This window comes from Salvelinus sp. IW2-2015, linkage group LG26 (assembly GCF_002910315.2).
Source record: "Salvelinus sp. IW2-2015 linkage group LG26, ASM291031v2, whole genome shotgun sequence".
In the NCBI taxonomy this organism is placed as follows: Eukaryota; Metazoa; Chordata; class Actinopteri; order Salmoniformes; family Salmonidae; genus Salvelinus; species Salvelinus sp. IW2-2015.
In genome coordinates, this window is record NC_036866.1 from 10,849,573 (window position 1) to 10,872,532 (window position 22,960).

A 22,960-nucleotide genomic window follows, 5' to 3' on the forward strand; every position below is an offset into this window, starting at 1 on the left:
TCTCACTGAGGGGCACTGAAGAGGCCTGCCACAATCAAACAGAATGCTTCCTTTTCTCCACGGGACAGCGCTCCATGCCATGTGTCTGTCAAGCACCTGCCAGTCTGCCTCATCCAGCTGTGTGTAGCCACCCCCTCAATAAACACCACCTCAGTTCCCCCCGCCTCTCCTGGGCATCCTGTGCATCCTGTGAGGAGACACAGGAGAAACGATATATGTTTGAGTGAATGTAAGTGTGTTAGAAACAGTGTAGGCCAGGGTTCCCCAACTGGCCTGCGTGTGATTATATTTTGGCCACCCAAATAAGCCCCACAACATTATTCCTACTCCACCAAACTTTACAGTTGGCGCTATGCATTCAGGCAGGTAGTGTTCTCCTGGCATCCTCCAAACCCAGATTTGTCCATCGGACTGCCAGATGGTGAAACGTGATTCATCACTCCAGAGAAAAGGTTTCCAATGATCCAGATTCCAATGGCTGCAAGCTTTACACCAGTCTAGCCAATGCTTGGCATTGCGCATGGTGATCTTAGGCTTGTGTGCGGCTGCTCGGCCATGGAAACCCATTTCATGAAGCTCCTGACAAACAGTTCTTGTGCTGACGTTGCTTCCAGAGGAAGTCTGGAACTCGGTAGTGAGTGTTGCAACCGAGGACAGATGATTTTTATACACTATGTGCTTCAGCACTCAGTGGTCCCATTCCACTTTGCGGCTGAGCCGTTGTTGCTCCTGGACGTTTCCACTTCACAATGACAGCACTTACAGTTTTACAGTTGACTGGGGCAGCTCTATCAGGGCATAAATTTGAGGAACTAACCTGTTGGAAAGGTGGCATCTTATGACGGTGCCACAGTCACTGAGCTCTTCAGTAAGGCCATTTTACTGCCAATGTTTGTCTATGGAGATTGCATGGCTTTGTGCTCAATTTTATACACCTGTCAGCAACAGATGTGACTGAAATAGCCAAATCCACATACTTTTGTATATATAGTGTATATACTGTACATATGTATGTTTTTTTGTTGTGGCAGTTGGACATGACTAAAAACAAGCAAATCAGCTCCAAGAGATTTTAATTTTGGAAATCTGTTCCAATGTATTTCCACGTACAATAGGGATATGTGATCATATMCCAATGTAAGCAAGGCTTGAAATTATTATGTTTTAGTCAAATACTCTGTTTGGGCTTCTTGCGATCAATTTGCAGTCTACAGTGCCTTCAGAAACTATTCACACCAGTGAATGTTCTTGAGTGGCCGAGTTATAGTTTTGACTTAAATTTACTTGAAAATCTATGGCAAGACCTGAAAATCGTTGTCTAGCAATGATCAACAACCAATTTGAAAGAGCTTGAAGAATTTGTTGTTGTACAATCCAGGTGTGGAAAGACTTACCCCGAAAGACTCACAGCTGTAATCACTGCCAAAGATGCTTCTACAAAGTATTGACTCAGGGTCTGTATTTCATTTTCAATAAATTAGCAAACATTTCTAAAAACATGTTGTTTTCACTTTGTCATTATGGGGTATTGTGTGTAGATTTTGAATTCAGGCTGTAACACAACAAAATGTGGAATAAGTCAAGGGGTATAAACACGAGAGAGTGAGTGAATGTGTGTGAAATTGAATGAGAGAATGTATGAGTGTATTTGAGCATGTGAGAGATAAAGAGAGTGAGAGTGTTTGCAAAACACTCCTCAGTCTCTCATCCGAGAGCCATCTGTGCCCACTCACTAATCAAGTCATGGCTCACTGAGGGTTACACCCTCTACTACAAGATTCATGTGCTGAGATCTACGAACTTGCATGCGCTGGGTGGATTCAGATTTTTTTAAACAACAATCACCTTTTGGTAGCATGATACCTCACCGGTCCAGACTCCCAAACAGAAACATTCAAAAAGGGGGTGACAGAGGTTTTCTTGTKGTCTTCTCATTTGTGGTGAAAGCAAAAGAAGAGTCCCTCTAATTGTCTTCCCTTGCTAGCAAGTTGGATAAACACTGCACGCTAGCTAGCCTTTTAGCTTTGGACATCTCCATGTGAAATAATCAAATTTATAATGAAATAATATTCTTACAGTATATTTGCCAGTGTAACCTATAATATTATCCCAATTTGATATGGGAGCGAATACATTGAAACAGCATATCAGGTTAAAATAAAATGTAATTTTATTTTGTCACAGAGTAATTAAAAAAAATGTATTTTACCTTCATTTAACTAGGCAAGTCAGTTAAGAACAAATTCTTATTGTCAATGACGGCCTAGGAACCGTGGGTTAACTGCCTTGTTCAGGGGCAGAACGACAGATTTTTACCTTGTCAGTTTAGGGATTCGATCTTGCAACCTATCGGTTACTAGTCCAACCACTAGGCTACCTGCCGCCCCAGAAGCACACGGCATGTGATTTTACATTTCAAAATAGCCTAGAATAATGTTATCACTTCTAAACTTATTTTTGGGGGGAGGCTACAATGTTTGGTTTATTGTTTGAACAGTCGCTGAGATTATATTTGGTTATCAACGCAAAATAGGTTGTTTATTTAATGCAAAGCTAAACCAGCACATCAATCTTGAAATTAAAGTGATTTTGAAGTTGATTTGCTTCCCACATCGCCATTTGAAATAATCTGATTCATAGTTAAATAAGAATATATTTCCCAGTGTAACCTACCATGTTATTCCCCTTTGATATGCTCAGATCAGCAAAGAATAGTCAGGGAGGAAAAGCACATATCTCGCAGCTGTTTTTACCAATAGCCTGGAATCACTAGTTATTACTTCTAAATTTAAAAAAACCTTTGTGGGGACTATAATAAGGATCCAATTTTTGGGGGTTTATTGTTTGAACAGACGCTGAGATTATATTTGTTTAAAAAATGCAAATTAGGCTACTTTGATGCATAGCCTACAGATCAGATCAAGGAACCAAGCGAGCTTTATTGCCTACACGGCTGCACAAGGAATTATACAGCGCGTTACAATTTTCATGTGGCACGGGAGTATGTTGAATGTCGGAGCACACTACAAGGAGCTACGACATTGCAACACTGCGCTCCGAATCATTCGTCTACGTCAGGTATAAATCGGCCTTTAGAGAGAGGCTGAGGAAATAAACCATTGTGCACACAGACAAAGAGAGAGAGACAGACAGACAGCTAGCTATCTCTACACTACACAGCCTTCTGAGATTCTGACTCCATTAGGGCAGATTAGCCTGGTCCCAAGATCGGTTTGTGCTTTTGCCTACTCCATTGTCAATCCAAACCTTTTTGCATAAGAATTCCATAAGGAGTTGGCAAGAGAACAGAAACAGACTGGCACCCAGGCTATCTAGTTTAGTCATCCACCAAGCACAGAACTTCAGATTGAGCTGGTCACCTTGGTATAGACTTCGGGGTACTTTCTGTGAGTCATCCAAAGTAAAAATAGTAGTAAACATCTAAACATCTGATACAGACCTCGGGAGCAAAGCATACCCAACTAATATAGTGAGTGACACTTAACTTCATAGTTTTAAACGGTAATGGTAAAAAAAAAAAAAAAAAAGTAGACAACCAAGATATCTTCTTCTGATGGTATCAACTGTGTAGTGGAACATACAGTAAATACCTTTGAAAACGTGAAACATCATTCAGATTTGGCTTTGTAACTAAAGTAACTCTTACCTGCGGGCATGATGTGGTGCATGGCCACTGACAGGAAGAAGATGGCGTCACTATAGTAGGCCCCGGAGCCGGCACTGAAGTGCTTCTGCATGGCCTCCACGATGGGGAAGAGCTTCTGGCTCAGGACCCCCACGTCATGGAACACCACCTTCACCACAAACAAGGGCAGTCAGGCATATGAGAAACATGTCATTCAGACATTCAAGTAATTCAGAATTGATACTGACAATTGTACAAGACACATGCCCATGACAATTATAACCTTATTGTTCTAATTGCAATGGGGATGTGCATAAGGGTTCCTCACAATCAAACACCCTCCCCTCTCCAGGAGCCCCATCTCCCTGCCTCTCCTCAGCAGGTCACACTCCAAGCTACCACAGGGGCCCTAATCCCATGGTGCAGTGCAGGGATTTGGCTGAGAAGCAGAACCGGGCCGCATTCCCCAGTCAGATCATGTGGATCTCCCTCCAGATTAGAAGAAGAGGATTTTACATATATTTATTTCTGCAGAAACAAATATGTTCAAAATTGTTCCAGATCATATGTCTTGGTTAAATGCTACTGTATTAAAAGTGTGTGTGTGTGTGTGGGGGGGGGGGGTTAATGGCAATAAGAAGGTGGGGGGGTTAATTAGGCAATAAGGGAGACATATTTAATCAGGTCTGTGTGCTTGGGATGTGCAGACATCATTTAATGTTCCATAACCGGTTAAGGTAAGCCTCGCCTACCGTACGTCTGGTAATAAAAACAGCCCTGGGAGATGGTATTGTGGAACAGCACCTAGACCTAGCTTTGGAAAAAGGGAACTCTTACGTAAGCCCATTTTCCGGTACGTAAGTGTTATGTAAGCTACCCACTAGCCACAGTGCAATTAAAGACCTTCATCACATTAACATTGGATTTAATCAATTCAAAATTCTTAACCCAACAAATGGTGATATTGCCTTTCCCAAATGACATATAGCTGAGAGCGCCTGGGCACAGAAAATGCGGGAATGAGAGCAGAAAATTCAACATTAATGATGTTTATTTATAGATTTTGCTTGTATATTTAATAGATTAAGTTATTTTTTAAGAGCTGTGGATGAATAATTCAGATAGACGGGGCAGAACTCCTCCCAACAACCCACATGTACAAAATAATACAGGAAAAGTGTAGGAGATTCCTCAGTTGTACTCTTATTACAGTTATATTCCTCAGTTGTACTGTACCAACGTCCTACTTACATTCTATTTTGACATCATCGAGCACAACATAAAGAAAAAGAACGGCAAAAGAAAGCATTAGAGAAAAAAACTTGCCTACTGTATCATAAAAGTTTTTTTTTCTGGATCAAAATGGGGCTTAGGTGGTGGGCGTGGCCAAAAAACTTTTTGGTTCGCTGACTGAAAACTTTAGAAAATGTGCTGTTTTAAAACTAATTTCGTGCTACACCATCTGAGTGACTCGGACATATAGAGTTGAGGTCGGAAGTTTACATACACCTTAGCCAAATACATTTAAACTCAGTTTTCACAATTCCTGACATTTAATCAGAGTAAAAATTCACTGTCTTAGGTCAGTTAGGATCACCACTTTATTTTAAGAATGTGAAATGTCAGAATAATAGTTGATAGAATGATTGATTTCAGCTTTTATTTCTTTCATCACATTCCCAGTGGGTCAGAAGTTTACATACACTCAATTAGTATTTGGTAGCATTGCCTTTAAATTGTTTAACTTGGGTCAAAGATTTTGGGTAGCATTCCACAAGCTTCCCACAATAAGTTGGGTGAATTTTGGCCCATTCCTCCTGACAGAGCTGGTGTAACTGAGTCAGATTTGTAGGCCTCCTTGCTCGCACACGCTTTTTCAGTTCTGCCCACAATTTTTCTATAGGGTTGAGGTCAGGGCTTTGTGATGGCCTCTCCAATACCTTGACTTTGTTGTCCTTAAGCCATTTTGCCACAACTCTGGAAGTATGCTTAGGGTCATTGTCCATTTGGAAGACCCATTTGCRACCAAGCTTTAACTTCCTGACTGATGTTGCTTCAATGTATCCACATAATCTTCCATCCTCATGATGCCATCTATTTTGTGAAGTGCACCAGTCCCTCCTGCAGCAAAGCACCCCCACAACATGATGCTGCCACCCCCGTACTTCACGGTTGGGATTGTGTTCTTCGGCTTGCAAGCCTCACCCTTTTCCCTCCAAACATAATGATGGTCATTATGGCCAAAGAGTTCTATTTTTATTTCATCAGACTAGAGGACATTTCTGCAAAAAGTACGATCTTTGTCCCATGTGCAGTTGCAAACCGTAGTCTGGCTTTTTTATGGCGGTTTTGGAGCAGTGACTTCTTCCTTGCCGAGCTGCTTTTCAGGTTATGTCGATATAGGACTCGTTTTACTGTGGATATAGATACTTTTGTACCGGTTCCCTCCAGCATCTTCACATGGTCCTTTGCTGTTGTTCTGGGATTGATTTGCACTTTTCACACCAAAGTACGTTCATCTCTAGGAGACAGAATGCGTCTCCTTCCTGAGCGATATGATGGCTGCGAGGTCCCATGGCGTTTATACTTGCATACTATTGTTTGTACAGATGAACGTGGTACCTTCAGGCGTTTGGAAATTGCTCCCAAGGATGAACCAGACTTGTGGAGGTCTACAATTCTTTTTCTGAGGTCTTGGCTGATTTCTTTTGATTTTCCCATGATATCAAGCAAAGAGGCACTGAGTTTGAAGGTAGGCCTTAAAATACATCCACAGGTACACCTCCAATGGCCTCAAAATATGTCAATTAGTCTATCAGAAGCTTCTAAAGCCATGACATCATTTTATGGAATTTTCTAAGCTGTTTAACTTCTTATGGCTAGGGGCGCTATTTTCACGTTCGGATGAAAAGCGTGCCCAGAGTAAACTGCCTGCTACTCAGGCCCAGACGCTAGAATATGCATATAATAGATTTGGATAGAAAAAAACTCTGAAGTTTCTAAAATTGTTTGAATGATGTCTGTGAGTATAACAGAACTCATATGGCAGGCAAAAACCTGAGAAAAAAATTCAACCAGGAAGTGGGAAATCTGAGGTTTGTAGGTTTCCAAGTCTTTGCCTATCCAAGATACAGTGTAAATTTGGTCCGATTGCACTTCCTAAGGCTTCCACTAGATGTCAACCGTCTTTAGAACCTTGTTTCATGCTTCTACTGTGAAGGGGGAGAGAATAAGAGCTGTTTGACTAAGGGGTCTGGCAGAATGCCATGAGCTCAGTCAGGCGCACGGCCGTGAGAGCGAGCTCTGTTCCTTTTCATTTCTAAAGACAAAGGAATTGTCCGGTTGAAACATTATTGAAGATTTATGATAAAAACATCCTAAAGATTGATTCTATACATCGTTTGACATGTTTCTACGAACTGTAATAGAACTTTTTTGACTTTTTGTCTGGACTTAGTGCTCACGCGTTGTGCATTTGGATTACTGGACTAAACGCGCGATGGGAACAACACTTTACATCTTGCATTAATATTTTTGTTCAGTGTATTTGGTTGTAATTGAGGTAATATGTAGATGCAGTTAGGGGTAAAAGTGACTAGGCAATCAGGATAGAGTAGCAGAGGTGTATGTGAAGTGTGTGGAAAAAGTGTGTGTGTCAATATGAATGTGTGTGTGTTTTATGTGTGTGAGTGTATGTAGTGTGTGGTGTTAATATGCATGTGTGTATGTTTTGTGTGTGTGAGTGTATGTAGTGGGTGTGTGTGTGTGTGGGTGTGCGCGTTGTGGTGTCAGTGTAGCATGTGTGAGTATGTGGGACGAGTCCAGTGAGTGCACATAGAGACAGTGCAGGGGTGATGGCCAGATTTGCGATTATCGTCGAAGGAATGAGTGTTACACCGAGGCCTGTACTCTGGAGTGGGATCGATTTGGAGGTGGAGGGTCTGTCATGGTCTGGGGTGGTGTGTCACAGCATCATCGGACTGAGCTTGTTGTCATTGCAGGCAATCTCAACGCTGTGTGTTACAGGGAAGACATTCTCCTCCCTCATATGGTACCTTTCCTGCAGGCTCATCCTGACATGACCTCCAGCATGACAATGCCACCAGCCATACTGCTCATTCTGTGCGTGATTTTCTGCAAGACAGGAATGTCAGTGTTCAGCCATGGCCAGCGAAGAGCCCGGATCACAATCCCATTGAGCACCTCTGGGACCTGTTGGAGAAATGTCCGGGAACTTGCAGGTGCTTTGGTGGAAGAGTGTGGTAACATCTCACAGCAAGAACTGGCAAATCTGGTGCAGTCCATGAGGAGGAGATGCATTGCCGTACTTAATGCAGCTGGTGGCCACACTAGCTACTGACTGTTACTTTTGATTTTGACCCCCCCTTTGTTCAAGGACACATTATTCAATTTCTGTTAGTCACATGTCTGTGGAACTTGTTCAGTTTGTCTCAGTTGAATATTGTTATGTTCATACAAGTATTTACACGTTAAGTTTGCTGAAAATAAAAGCAGTTGACAGTGAGAGGATGTTTCTTGTTTTGCTGAGTTTAGTCAGGGTAGCCATTTGATTAACAGTTCAAGAGCCTTTTGATCCCAAAATCGGCGATCTGGTACTATTTGCCGCGTGGTAGCAAGGATTGTGACTTGGGTGGCTGGAGTTTGACAATTTTTAGGGACTTCCTCTCACACCGCCTGGTATGGAGTTCCTGGATGTCAGGGAGCTCGGCCTCAGTGATGTACTGGGCCATATGCACTACCCTCTGTATCTGTAGCGCCTTAAGGTCGGATGCCAGGCAGTTGCCATACCAAGCGGTGATGCAGCCAGTCAAGATTCTCTCAATGGTGCAGCTGCAGAACTTTGAGGATCTTGAGGGTCCTTGTCAAATCTACTCAGCTTTCCAGTCACCTTGTTAGGTAGATAATAACAGTTTCCTATCCAAATCAGAGTCAAACATCCGCTTTGTTGAGAAGAATGTTTCCAATTTTTAAAARGCCATATAGGCCTATGTAGCTAACATTAGCTAGATACAGTACACTCAAAATATACAAAAAGACAAGAAACGGAGTGTTAGATACAAATCTATTAATAAGAACAGAATTTTGCCAGCGATTTGGTTTTGTCCAGCTGCACTGGTTTGAGAAGGGAAGCCCACATTGAGCAAAGCTTCCTCTCAGCTTTTCCTGGCTGGCTGACTCCAGTCCACTGAACAGGGGGACTAGGGTCACAGACAGTCACCCCTCTACGTCATGAGAGCCTGCAGTAAACCAACACGGTCATCGTGGAAAGTCCCATGTCCTGTCCCATGCTTGTACGCATTGACTAACAAATCATAAAGACACAAATCTGGCCAGAACCCATGGGACTAGGAAAAACAAAAAACACTTTCCTTCAGAGCACATGGACTGCTCTAGTGTCAACAAGGCCACACAAGCATATACACAGATGCAAGCACACACACGCTTGTTACAGTGTGTAACTCATACATACATGCATGCATGTCTGTATGTAAAATCAGCAAAAAAAAGAAACGTCCTCTCACTGTCAACTGCGTTTATTTTCAGCAAACTTAACATGTGTAAATATTTGTATGAACATAATTTTCAACAACTGAGACAAACTAAACAAGTTCCACAGACATGTGGCTAACAGAAATTGAATAATGTGTCCCTGAACAAAGGGGGGGGTCAAAATCAAAAGTGTGGACACCAGCTGCATTAAGTACTGCAGTGCTCCTCTTCATGCACTGCACCAGATTTGCCAGTTCTTGCTGTGAGATGTTACCTGGGCATCTTTCTTTTGGTGTTTTTCAGAGTCAGTAGAAAGGCCTCTTTAGTGTCCTAAGTTTTCATAACTGTGACCTTAATTGCCTACCATCTGTAAGCTGTTAGTGTCTTAACCGTTCCACAGGTGAATTGAATTGTTTATGGTTCATTGATCAAGCATGGGAAACAGTGTTTAAACCCTTTACAATGAAGATCTGTGAAGTTATTTGGATTTTTACAAATTTTCTTTGAAAGACAGGGTCCTGAAACTGGGACGTTTCTTTTTTTGCTGAGTGTATGTGAGTGTGGGTCAGAGAGGCTGTAATGAGCATGGCCCCCGGCGGTGGGATAGTAGGAGTTGTTTGTTTCGTTCACTGGGGTCTCAGACAGTTGTCACTAAACAGTCAGGGAGTCACGAAAGGGTTTACATAACCACTGTCCTATGTTGGCCCTCCTGAGAGATTAATAATTACAGAAATTAGGTGAGGATTTGCAGACAACCATGTCAACATGCCATCACAGTTCACAGCCATCCCATTAGTGACTGTGCGTGTGTGTATCATAGAGAGAGTGATTTGTTTCTGTGGTGGAATATTCATTTTTGTGTGTTTGAAACCACCGGGTTAGTTTGCATGAATGAGCTGACACTATATAGACAGTACCAATGAAACTTTTGGACACCTACTCATTCAAGGGGTTTTCTTTATTTTGACAATTTTCTACATTGTAGAATAATAGTGAAGACATCAAAAACTATGAAATAACAGATATGGTATCATGTAGTAAACAAACAAAAAAGTCTGGTGATTATGGAGGCCAGGTCATCTGATGCAGTACTCCATCCCTCTCCTTGGTCAAATAGCCCTTACACAGCCTGGAGTTGTGTTTTGGTTCATTGTGCGCAAACCAGATGGGATGGCACGTATCGCTGCAGAATGCTGTCGTAACCATGCTGGTTAAGTGTGCCTTGAATTCTAAATAAATCACTGACAGTGTCACCAGAAAAGCACACCCACACACCTCCTCCTCCATGCTTCAGCGTGGGAACCACACATGCGGAGATCTGTTCACCTACTCTGTGTCTCACAAAGACATGGCGATTGGATCCAAAAATCTCAAATTTGGACTCCAGACCAAAGGACATATTTCAACCGGTCTAATATCCATTACTCTTGTTTCTTTGCCAACGCAAGTCTCTTATGATTTGTGTCCTTTAGTTGTGGTTTCTTTGCAGCAGACCTTCTCTTTGCTTATTTGAGCTGTTTTTGCCATAATATGGACTTGGTCTTTTACCAAATAGGGCTATCTTCTGTATACCACCGACACCTTGTCACAAAACAACTGATTGCCTCAAACTCATTAAGGAAAGAAATTCCACGAATTAACTTTTAGCAAGGCACACCTGTTAATTGAAATGCATTCCAGGTGACTACCTCATGAAGCTGATTAAGAGAATGCCAAAAGTGTGCAAAGCTGTCAAGGCAAARGGTGGCTACTTTGAAGAATCTCAAATATAAAATATATTTTTATTTGTTTAACACTTTTTTGGTTACTACATGATTCCATGTGTTATTTCAAAGTTGATGTCTTCACTATTATTCTACAATGCAGAAAATAGTAAACAAAGAAAACCCCTGGAATGAGTAGATGTGTCAAGTTGACTGGTACTGTATATACACACACACACCACTTTCTATATTCAATTTCAAAAGGAAAATGTAGATCCTGTAATTATTCTGCTGTATGCCCACATACATACTTGTACCTGTTCATTGCATGCAACTTTAATTGAAAAGAGAAAAACAGATGACAGAGCCATTCCTATATTACTGCACCTTCATTCTCACCACGCTTAAAGACCATGCATGGACTGTATGTGCATGGACTAAGTATTCAGCCCCTTGAATTTTCCACATTTTATTACTTTACAGCCTTATTCCAAAATGGATGAAAAGGTTCTCCCTCATCTACACATAATACCTCATGAAGACAAAGCAAAAACAGGTTTAGAAATGTTTACAAATCTATAAAAAATGTAAAACATGAATAGCTTATTTACATAAGTATGAGACTCGATATTGAGCTCAGGGGCATCCTGTTTCCATTGATGATCCTTGAGACGTTTCTACAACTTGGACAGGATTGTGGCAAGGCACCGAACAATCTCCGCAGCACTGAAGGTCCCCAAGAACACAGTGGCCTCCATTCTTATATGGAAGTTTGGAACTACAAAGGACATTCAGAGACTTGTTTCCGAAGCCACTCCTGTGATGTCTTGGCTTTGTGCTTGGGTTGTTGTCCTGTTGGAAGGTGAAACTACACCCCAGTCTGAGGTCCTGAGCGCTTGGGAGCTGTTTTTCATCAAGGATCTCTGTACTTTGCTCTGTTAATCTATGTCAATCCTGAGTAGTCTTCCAGTCCCTGCCGCTGAAAAACATCCCAACAGTATGATGCTGCCACTACCATGCTTCACCGTAGGGATGGTACCAGGTTTCCTTCAGGTGTGATGCTTGGCATTCAGACCAAAGAGTTCAATCTTGGTTTCATCAGACCAGAGAATCTTGTTTTTCATGGTCTGTCTTTAGGTGCCATTTGGCAATCTCTAAGCGGGCTGTCATGTGCCTTTTACTGAGGAGTGGCTTCCATCTGGCCATTACCATAAAGGCCTGATTTGGTGGAGTGCTGCAGAGATGATTGTCCTTCTGGAAGGTTCTCCCATCTCCAGAKGAACTCTGAGCTCTGTCARAGTGACCATCGGGCAGTGGTCTAGGGCACAGGATCGCAGCGCTAGCTGCGCCACAAGAGTCTCTGGGTTCGCGGCCAGGCTCTGTCGCAGCCGGCCGCGACCGGGAGGTCCGTGGGGCGACGCACAATTGGCCTAGCGTCGTCCAGGTTAGGGAGGGTTTGGCCGGTAGGGATATCCTTGTCTCATCGCGCTCCAGCGACTCCTGTGGCGGGCCGGGCGCAGTGCGCGCTAACCGGGGGGGCCAGGTGCACGGTGTTTCCTCCGACACAATGGTGCGGCTGGCTTCCGGGTTGGAGGCGCGCTGTGTTAAGAAGCGGTTTGGTTGGGTTGTGCTTCGGAGGACGCATGGCTTTCGACCTTCGTCTCTCCCGAGCCCGTACGGGAGTTGTAGCGATGAGACAAGATAGTAATTACTAGCGATTGGATACCACGAAAATTGGGGAGAAAAGGGGGTACATTTTTTTTTTTAAGAAATAAAAAAGTGCCCATTGGGTTCGTCACCTCCCTGACCAAGGCCCTTCTCCCCCGATTGCGCAGTTTGGCTGGGTGGCCAGCTCTAGGAAAAGTCTTGGTGGTTCCAAACTTCTTCCATTTTAAGAATGATGGCGGCCACTGTGTTCTTTGGGATCTTCAACGCTGCAGAAATGTTTTGGTACCCTTCCCCAGGTGTGCCTTGACACAATTCTGTCTCTGCCCTCTACAGACAATTCCTTCGACCTCATGGCTTGGTTTTTGCTCTGACATGCACTGTCAACTGTGGGACCTTATATAGACTGGTGAGTGCCTTTCCAAATCATGTATAATCAATTGAATTTAGCACTGGTGGACTCCAATCAAGTTGTAAATAAGGTACGTTTAATTTTTAATACATTTGCAAACATTTCTAAAACTTTTCACTTTGTCAGTGGTATTGTGTGTAGACTGAGGAATTAATAAACTTTAGAATAAGGCTGTAATGTAAGAGTGGAAAAAGTCAAGGTGTTTGAATACTTTCTGAATGCACTGTATAGTATACATAGACGGAGATAGACCGAAAGAAGTGTGTGTATCTGTCTGAGGGGTTGGGTTAAAAGCGGAACTCTAATTTCGGTTGGACCTTGTGTGCAATTGACCAATAAAGTGATCTCTTTTCTCTGGATTAGGTACAGTTTAATCCTCCCAGTGGCTGAAGGGAGAAAATAAAGCAGAGGGGGATGTCTAAACTAAGATGTTTTGGAAAGGCAACACTGCCCCCCTGTGTTAAACTATTCACAGTGCATTTGTGCAATTACCTGCCAGTACGCTCCTCCAAACAAAGCTTGTGTTTGCCAGGTGAGGGATTAAGCCAAATTTTTTAAAGGTTCAAACTCTAGACTCCACAGTTTAGGACTAACATTCCATTTAACACAAGCACACATACTGACCGGTGAGTGGTAATCCTGGTAAGAGATGCATCAGGGCTCCAAACAGACTTACCTCATACTGAAAAGTTCCGACGAGGAGCAGCTCCGGGAGCATCCTCTCGCCCAGCTCTCGGCTGGCCTCGTCGCTCACAAAATGAAGGACAAGCACCTCTTTGTCCAGGAAGAGGCTGTATTTCGCCATGGATAACATGGCCACCCGGAACTTCTCCTGCAAGCTTCGGCTCTTGTCCACCTTCGTGAACATCATGAGGGCATGGTAGTACTGGCTGACCTCATGCCCACTGTCTGCCCTCCTAGCCCTGACTTCACCCTCCTCTCCATCCCTCTCCAACTCTCCTCCCTCAGGGTGCACCAGCCTGGTGTCCAAGGAAAGGTCTGCATCGTTCCGGTTGGTGTTGTGGCTGGCCTGGGTCTGCTTGATGCGCTTGGTGGTGCTGGAGAAATCATGCCTTTCCGACCCAAAGAAGTAGAAGGCTACAACGGCCAGCGCTGCCGTGAGGAGGAGGACAAACTGATAGGACCTGAAGGTGCTGACTCTACCCATAGTGTTGACTAGAACCCTCAGGATACCCATGCTGTGACTCCCACAGATGAATGCAGAAGCTCTGTTATTGTCTCAGCTTGAAGAATATGGGGATGAACCCTGAGTTTAACATGCTGGATCCTTATTGCGCAGTGTTGGTTTCAGAAAGGAGACATTAAATTTACTAGTCTTGTCCACACCCTGACAAGGTTGAGAAGTCCTTTTCCTATAAAAGGAATGAATTACTAAGGTCAGTCTACCTTAGTTGAAATGTACAAAGTGTTCATTATTTTCACATGAAAGAAATGTGGTGTAGCTAATGCAAAATAAATGCATCCAGAATAAAGTAGCTAAGTCATGTTCTTAAAAAATAATGAACACAGCAATTATTGCAACAGACAGTGTGAAGAGCTAAGCTGAGTTTGGAAAGATTTGCATGAAAATCTCCAACAGTGTCTTCCAATGCTTGCATTTGGCTACCATGTTATTCAGCATGCAATGACCTAGCCCAAGATGTACTCTTAAGGAGCCTAACGTTACCATTACTCCTGAAGCTCCAAGGACCTTACATTTTATTTCCAGCAGTAGACTGCCTCTGGCAGACAAAACAGCCAAATACTCCATTTAAACGTGAATAATTTCTCAAATACGGTTCAAGAAAAAAATTCCCTTTACTTTCATATCACATCAAAAGTTATTTCACATGCTAAATACACACTATAGATTGTTTTAACCGGCTTTACCACAGTTGGAGCCGACAGTATTTTTAGTGACAACACATTTCAGAGCATGCGAGATAGCTACTTAGAACAAATGGTCCCTCTTGTCTGTCATCTGTAAACACGGGCTGTAAACATGGAGATAGTCATGTAGGAACTCCAACCCTATAAAAAAGGTGTATCAATAACGTTTTATTTTTTCTAAATTATTTCTTGCAGATATGAAATAAGGTCCTTATGCTTACAAAATCGTAGCGCAAGCGATGTCTATTAATGTTCAGACCGAACTAAAACAGAATAATCCTTCCTCCAATGACTTGTTTGTGACGGAGTGTAGCCATGCAACAGTAAAGAACAAGAAAACAGTACACATGTATTAACTCACCATGTTGGTGTTGGAGAACTCTCGATACAGAGAAAGTTGTGACAGCTGAGCTGGAGCAGGCAGACTGGTACCAACGAGAGTACAGTCAAAGATGTGTATAACCTAACCTCATTGTTCTGTGGTACAGTATTATCAAGCTAGCTAACACTAGCTCTGTTAAAGATGCACATTTTGGAAGCAACAGGTTTGTACAGACAAAATACATGTCACGAGCACGGCAAATTATTCCCCTGGTGACTATATAGCTTGTCAACTTGAAATAAAAATAAACATTTGCATAAAATTGGTATTCAGACTATAGATAAGATGTTTTGTAGCTAGCTTGTCACACTAATCTAAATGCCACTTCCGGTGATGACGTTTAAATCACTCCCCTAGATTGATGCCGCGTTCATAACAACTGGCGTCTCGGCAATCTCCGAAAAAACGAGCTCCAAATAGGAAAAATCGTTTTGAACGGTTATCCAACTCGGAATTCCAAGTCAGGAATGCGGGTGCTCTTTTTAGAGCTCCGATTTTCCGACCTAAATATCATTGACATCCAGTTGTTTTGAACGCAGCATCAGTTCATTGCTTCTTCCGCCGACTGTTTTCGAAACCTGACAAAACGCACAAAGTGGTATCTAAGTAGCTACTATAAGTGAAACCGTGTACAAGAACAGGTAATGGTAAATTGGGGAACAATTTATTTTGAAAAACAGAATTTGCCGTACTGGTGGTACGTCAGCACTGCCACGCCTATCATACGGAGGGCGGGTAGGCCATATCATATGACTGAATCAAGAAGACCTAGCTACAATATATTCTAGCTAATGGCGGTGGGAATTCAATTGTGTGTAGCAGCTAGCTAGTTGTTTGACAGCACAATTCTAATTTAAGTTCTTTAGATGCTAATTTAGCTGGGATCTTACATCTACCTTGACTTTGTGCGTTTCAAATTGACAAACTAGTCGTGGAAAATGACGAACGTTATTCAAGTGACAAATGTGTCTCCGAGCACCACCTCCGAACAGATGAGAACTCTCTTCGGATTTCTGGGAAATATTGAAGAGCTTAAGTTATTTCCACCCGAGTGAGTATTCTGAATATGAAACAATGTAGTTAGCTGGCTGGCGACATAAGCTAGCTACATTTTCAATAATAAAAAATAAAAAATGGTCATAGTGCTGTTTGGGGCCTGTGCGGCCATAGTATACCTTAACTAGCATAGCACACTTGCGCCACTCTAGCTCGCGCCTAACGTTACTTTTCTACGCTCGCAATTTAGCTAGCTAACGTTAGTTAGTTAACGATGGATGATGGTTAACTAGTTAATTTTGTAGTAAATGCTGTTGCATCAATTTTTATATAGACGATATATACGAACTCTTGCCCACACTACCTATATGGAACATTGGCTAGCTAGTAAACTAGCTAAATTATACCAACCACCGAAAAACAAAGCAGGCCTGCAGTGCAGTCAATGGTAACGTTAGTTGATCCATATAACGTTAATTAGAATACTTCATTTATTAATTATTGTTTTTCGTTATTTAATATAATCTCCTGAGTTGACCAAACAAACTGGAAGCAAAGTTGTTTTGAATCTTTGAATTACCCTCGCCATGCTATGAAATAACCGGGCAGGGTAGTAGGAACTAGCCTAATTTGTGTTCTGTGCTTTGCTGTTTTYCACCTGTCGAATTACACCTGGCTGCACTGCAGTTAAGGTAGGAATTAGGAGACTTCTTGATCATCCCTCAATCTCTCGTGGCAAAGAAAAGACTGCAAGAGATGTTTTTTTCCATCTCTTCCCAATTGTAGCATACAAGATGCTTCATTAGAAAAGTGATTAGTGAGCATTTATGTTTTCACGAATAAGCTATACTAACCATTGTTAGAACTTTGTTTCTGTTACCTTATGTCGAGAATCTTTGTACTTCTTGCACAACAAATTTGTATTTTCTTCCAGTGAATCTCCCTTGCCTGTGACTTCACGTGTCTGTTTTGTAAAGTTCCTTGAGACGGAGTCGGTTGGAGTGTCCCAGCATCTGACCAACACCGTCTTTGTGGACAGAGCCCTGATTGTTGTCCCATTTGCAGAAGGTTGGTGATCTTTGTCCAATTTCTAATGTTTTCCAACATACTATATGAACTAACAAAGCTTAACCAAACCCGATGCTACATCCAAAACCATACACTATTTGGATTGTTGCAAAAATTTGGAAATATACTAGGGGTAGAAGGGGAATATGTGTAATCTTGCTGTTCTAGCATATTTTTATTTTTTTTAAACTTCTCTCTCTGTCATTTGTGTTGTGGTTTTCATAGTGGACAAGGCATTTGCAGAATCCCTTCCATGCTGACTGAAAAGGGTCCTCTACAACCATCAGGATATTAGACAAATAAATGGCCACTCGGCTCACGAGTCCCTTCCCACTGTTCTGCTGTAAAGATTAACTCTCTTTCTCTATGTCCAAGGCATTCTTTTCATTATAAGGGTAACCACTCAATGAACCATAGCAATAGCAGGGCCTGAGGGCTCGCCCTGTCCCGCATATCAACAATGTCAAATCTGGACACTTAAGAGATTTAAAGTTTGATGAAGATCACAATCAGTAGTTTGCATTTGATCAGCTAAAGGAAGCATGCAAAGGTAAATTAACTAATTGCAGCTGTGCATGCCAGAGTAGATTTGTATAGTACTAGGTCTACATCAATTTAGTTAATTCTAGCTACAGTCCTGGAAGATTCTGAACACCGTTTTGGTCATGATTATGAAGATTCACATGCGTATCTGTTTTTTTTTTGTTTTTTTTTTAACTTTAACCCATCCAATTTGAATAGCTGTGTTTCAGTCCTTTTATATATGTGTATCTCCATTCCCACATATACTGCAGGTAAAATAACTCTGGTTGTTGCAGTGAAATGCTTTATAATGATCCTCTCCACTTGACTCTGAAAGGGTTCAGTAAGACAAACGTTTAACAGTGGTTTTTCTTTTTGTTGTTGTGTTTTACAGTTCTTTTTCCTGGTTCAGCCAGCCCTATATACCAGGCCCTGCTGAAAATGCCACCCAACAGTTTTGTCTTCTGCAGCTTATCCTGTTTCTCAAGTGTCCTTTCTGTCATTTCTCTGTAAATATGAAAAGTTGTTTGATTTGAAATTAGCTTAATTTCAGATTGCACACCCATGGATCATCTCATAAGATGTTCCTTTTATTTAACTATTGTATAAGATTCTCCTTCAGCATTGGGCACCATTGTATTCGGCCTTTTGCTGGAATTTTCCGTTATTTATAAGAGCCTACTCTGTACTTGTGTTTTTTTCCTTGTCAGCATTTCTGTAAGTTGCAAGTTAAGTTAAACTTTACAACACTGTACCTGGTGAATACAGTAGCCAGTCAAGTGTCGTAGGCTCTTTGGAAGAAAGAAGCCATCAGCAAAAGCCCAGAAAACAGAATTTGGTTGAGCATTTTTTTATTTTATTTTTTATTTATTGTAATGGTAAGTGTTTGAGGCAAAAGTAATGAACTGTTCCCTGCTGTTGACGCCAAAATCATGAACTTTGTTTTGTGTATCTTGATGTTTTTGTGTGCTTTGTAGCGAAGCAGCCGACGCGTATCGCTTGTTCATAAAACATCTAATGAAACTTGAGAGCACATCCCACTGGACAACCGGCTGTGCTTGCTTACGTTTGGTTCATGACTTAAAAAACAAGTACAGGTGATACAATCTTGGCAGTGTTGACCACAGTGTGTATTGTGACTTTGTTCTCGTAGTAGTATTCTGAAATCATACTAAACAAGTCAGCGACCAACATTTTCAGACATCACAAAATGGAATGTATATCTTGCTACATATCTATTGTAGTAAGAGTAGTTAGCCTGAGGTGGTCTGTCTGTGGCTCTGTTTGAGTGTGGTGTATGTTTGCGGAGACCTGTACTGATTCTGTGTTTTTCTCCAGGAGTGATTCCTGATGAGTCTAAAGCTCTGTCACTGCTAGCACCAGCGAACGCTGTGGCAGGATGCATGCCTGGAGGGGGCCTTCTCCCCACTCCAAATCATTTGGCGTCTGTAAGTGTTTTGCAGGGACTGTATCTATTGGTGTTGTATTGAGACCTATTAACTGTAACCATGTAAGGCCCCATTTTCTTCACAGCAAAAAAGTAGCTGAAAAGACGATTTGTCTAATATGTATCCCTTGTTCTGGCAGATGGGAGGTGTGCCCCTTTCAGCTCTTGGAAATCCCAACATGGATCCCATGGTTGCCATGGGCATGTCTGGCAACATGAACCCTCAGGTTGGACATGGCTACTTTCTACACTACTCTTTGTACTTTTAAAACAGCTCTAGGTTATAACATTAACAGCATAACACCTTTTCTGATAACCTATTGGTGGAATTATCACATTTATATAGCTATGCATTTGTGTTCTCTGTTTTAGGCCCTCTCTGCTGACTTTCTGAAGCTTATGCAATCCATGGATCCTACTAAGTAAGTATCACTCCCAATTCTAACCAGTCTAAAGAATATTATTCAAACAGTTGTTATTGAATATGTGGTAAAGTCATCTGCATTATTTCTGTGTGACTAACTGGGTTTTATTTGGTCCTGTATGGCTCCATTGGTAGAGCATGGCGCTTGCACAATCTGGGTTGTGGGTTCGATTTCTGGGGCCAGCCATATGTAAAATGTGTGCATGTATGACTAAGTTGCTTTGGATAAAAGTGTCTGCTAAATGGCACTTATTGCTATTATTTTGACCATTGCAGGATGAATCCAATGGCTGCTGGTATGATGGTTAATCATGGTATGAAGAATGACTCCAATAAGGAGATAGAGGCTGCCATGAAGAGGGTCAGAGAGGCCCAGTCTCTCATCTCTGCAGCTATCGAGCCTGGAAGTGAGTTCTCACTAATTTAGACCACTTTTATATTTGCAGTATTACCCTTGTATTTTGACTGACTCATTCCTATCCTCTATTGTGCTCTTCCTTGCATCTGCAGGCATTGTCGTTGTAAGGGTAATGTTTATTTTCAGATTTGTGTTACATTGGAGTTTCCTGAACATTTTTTATTTTTTACTGGTAAATGTCATTGCAGATAAGAAAGACGACAAGCGCAAACATTCCCGCTCCAGCTCTCGGTCTAGGCGGAGGAGGTCCAGGTCTCGCTCTCGTCACAGGTGTGCTACTGATGAAACTGCTAACATTCAGCAATTTTGGGCATGTGCTGAATGTTAGCCCCACTTTACCAGTATATTCATGAGTTGATATTGGCAAACTTGAGTTGAGTGCATAGATTAGTTGGGACAGCTCTGAGTTCTGTTTAATTATTATTATTTTTTACCTTTTGATCTGATTGCAGGCGATCAAAGAGCAGGTCTCGACGGAGGTCGCACTCGAGGAGCTGGAGGCGGTCGAAGAGCCCCCGCAGAAGGAAGTCCCACTCCAGAGAGAGGGGCAGACGCAGCAAATCCAGGTGTGTCCATCTAGTGTTTTATTCACAGCGGGGGTCAGGAAAATGCATGATGTACCTGTATCAGGATTCCTTCAATTCATAGTTTGCCTTTGTTTTTCCTGTAGGGATAAGAAGAAAGAGGAGAAATCTAAGAAGCGCTCCAAGACGCCGCCTAAGAGCTACAGCAGTACCAGGAGGTCTCGAAGCGTCAGTCGGTGAGTGGTTTAAATACAGGAGGAGTCTGCTGGTATGATGGTTAATCATGGTAATCAATGGTCCCGTGTGGCTCAGTTGGTAGAGCATGGCGCTTGCAATGCCAGGGTTGTGGGTTCGATTCCCGCGGTGGGGAAAGTATGAAAATGTATGGTCTCACTACTGTACATCGCTTTGGATAAGAGCGGCTGCTAAAAGAAATTATATATTGTTAGCTTGACCTAAATGCATTGATCCCGCTTGAAATATTCTAGACCTTTTCAGGAATCCAAAAACAACCCGTGGAATATAGGATTAAAGTAACTGTCCAGGGACAACCTCACTTTTAAAAGTTAATTCTGTTAACTCAAACCCAAATAATGTTGTTGACTCGTATTTGTGGCCAAAGCATGAATTGGAAAGAAAAAAAACCTCAGACATGCATTTCAAACAGACCGTTAAAAAAATGCTTGCTATTTCCTCAGAGGATATCACCCTCCTGAGGATGACCTGGCCAATCAGTGGTCTACTCGCATAAATATTTTTAATGTCCTGTATACGCCCACACCATTCTAACAAAGCTGTTTTTTAACATGCTTAAATAAACATTTTGTGAAGGAAAACCGTTTCTCATATTGTAATTCATTGGTTTCCTTCGCATCTCTATCTGGTCTTCAATAGGAGACGTAGAAGAAGCCGCAGTGCCTCTCGGTCACCAAAGAAGTCCAGGTCCCCAAAGAGGAAACTGTCCAGGTCCCCTTCCCCTAGAAGGTGAGTGTGATACATGAGATGGTCCTCCTGGTTCAGAACCACACTGGACTCCACAGTGCAGTAATCTGTAGGTATACCTGTCTGTTTAAATACAATGGTTCTTGTCCCCCCACAGGCACAAGAAGGACAAAAAGAAGGACAAAGAGCGAGAGAAGGACAGGGATCGCGAGAGGAAAGAGGTCAGAGGCCGAGACGAAAGAGAACGATCCACCAGCAAGAAGAGCAAAGACCAGGAGAAGGACCACGACTGTAAATCTGACAGCGAGAAAGGAGATGTCAAGGTGTGCAACCACTGACTTTCCCTCATTAACACATCTCATTCTAACATCAGTTAAATGTCTATCAAAATAGTTTTTTAGCCAGGACTAGCCTTAAACTGTGTCCGGGGAAAACCGACCCTGAATGTTGTCATGTCCTAACTGACCTGTTTCATTTTCCATTCATTTTGTTGTTCAGAGCTCTTTGCTCTTGCAGGTGACCAGGGATTATGATGAGGAGGAGCAGGGCTATGACAGTGGAAAAGAGGTAGAGGAAGAAGAGAGGAAGAGCAACTCTGATTCGGCGTCATCCCCTAAGCCCCGGGAGGAGTCTGAAAAGAAGCCTGCAGAGGAGAGCGGCAAGAAGTCCAAACAGAACGGAGATGACCACCATGATGAGGACGACATGGAGATGAGTGACTGAGTGCACCAGAGAGACCCAGCCAGATGACATCATGGATCACTCAAAACCTTAAATTAATACTTGCAGGTGTCTGCTGTTTTGTAGTCTTATTGGAGTTGCATTTTAGAGACCGGTTAGGGAAAATCTTGTTCTGTTTGGAATAGCCAGTTTATTTCTGTAGTGGACTTCACCAGTGAGCATGTGTAGGAATTTGGCCCAAATAAGTACCTTTTTTGTAAAATATGATAGTTTAAAAAAAAAGCCACATTGCTGTACTTTTAAGTTGAAGGGCCTGTTGAATGTGAGAAGTTTTGAAAGCGTTTTCTATTTTTGTCCTCTAAGATTTTATTCATCTTGAACGTAGAGGAACTGTTTTCTCCTAAAATGACTCTCTGAAATGGTGTATATTTACATTTTACAGGACAGGGTTTAGTCCCCAGCTTACTCACTGTTAATCATATTTATCCTGGTACCATTCTGTTTTTGGTGCAGTGCAGCTTTCTATTCTTTGTTAGAATCCTGATAAATTGACCTCTGTTAAGTATTTAATACTGTTGTGTCCAGTCATACCCTCCCACCCCTGTGACGATATACTGTAGATCAAAATGAGTGTTTGTGGATTATGATGAACACCCTGTACTGTCTGCAACATGTTTTACAAATGATCTAATAAAACTTGGTCAACATGGTTGTGTGGTGGGATATGTT

The 22,960-nt window shown here is 42.1% G+C and overlaps 2 protein-coding genes across 4 annotated transcripts in view; one reads left to right on the top strand and one right to left on the bottom strand.

Moving 5' to 3' along the window:
• The window catches only part of xxylt1 (xyloside xylosyltransferase 1), a 91,732-nt gene extending 76,151 nt beyond the window's left edge, over positions 1–15,581 (bottom strand). Inside the window, exons 1-3 of the mRNA XM_023971816.2 lie at positions 15,189–15,581; positions 13,614–14,310; positions 3,668–3,815 (exon numbers count right to left, since the gene is read on the bottom strand). Of these exons, the coding sequence (XP_023827584.1) occupies positions 3,668–3,815; positions 13,614–14,135 (670 nt within the window). The 5' untranslated portion in view covers positions 14,136–14,310; positions 15,189–15,581. The remainder of the gene's footprint in view (positions 1–3,667; positions 3,816–13,613; positions 14,311–15,188) is intronic.
• On the top strand, positions 15,547–22,941 carry LOC111952860 (serine/arginine-rich splicing factor 11). 3 transcript variants are annotated; one of them, XM_023971812.2, is made up of 12 exons: positions 15,547–16,260; positions 17,140–17,273; positions 19,134–19,243; positions 19,383–19,469; positions 19,615–19,664; positions 19,943–20,073; positions 20,273–20,354; positions 20,537–20,650; positions 20,755–20,844; positions 21,503–21,592; positions 21,708–21,873; positions 22,049–22,941. In XM_023971812.2, exons 1-12 carry the CDS (start codon positions 16,148–16,150, stop codon positions 22,271–22,273), a joined length of 1,392 nt encoding a protein of 463 aa, XP_023827580.1. In that variant the 5' UTR covers positions 15,547–16,147; the 3' UTR covers positions 22,274–22,941. The 3 variants fall into 3 exon arrangements, with proteins under 3 accessions (XP_023827580.1, XP_023827582.1, XP_023827581.1); XM_023971814.2 differs by having other exon boundaries at positions 15,748–15,850; XM_023971813.2 differs by lacking the exons at positions 15,547–16,260; positions 17,140–17,273 and adding an exon at positions 17,278–18,892.
• The last annotated feature ends 19 nt before the right edge of the window (positions 22,942–22,960 follow it).

Excerpts from the sequence above, each read along its gene's own strand:
- LOC111952860 (XM_023971812.2), top strand. The coding sequence starts at position 16,148 with ATGACGAACGTTATTCAAGTGACAAATGTGTCTCCGAGCACCACCTCC. Across the intron at positions 20,845-21,502 it reads AGGTCTCGAAGCGTCAGTCG|GAGACGTAGAAGAAGCCGCA; the intron begins GTGAGTGGTTTA and ends GGTCTTCAATAG. Across the intron at positions 21,874-22,048 it reads GCGAGAAAGGAGATGTCAAG|AGCTCTTTGCTCTTGCAGGT; the intron begins GTGTGCAACCAC and ends TTTGTTGTTCAG.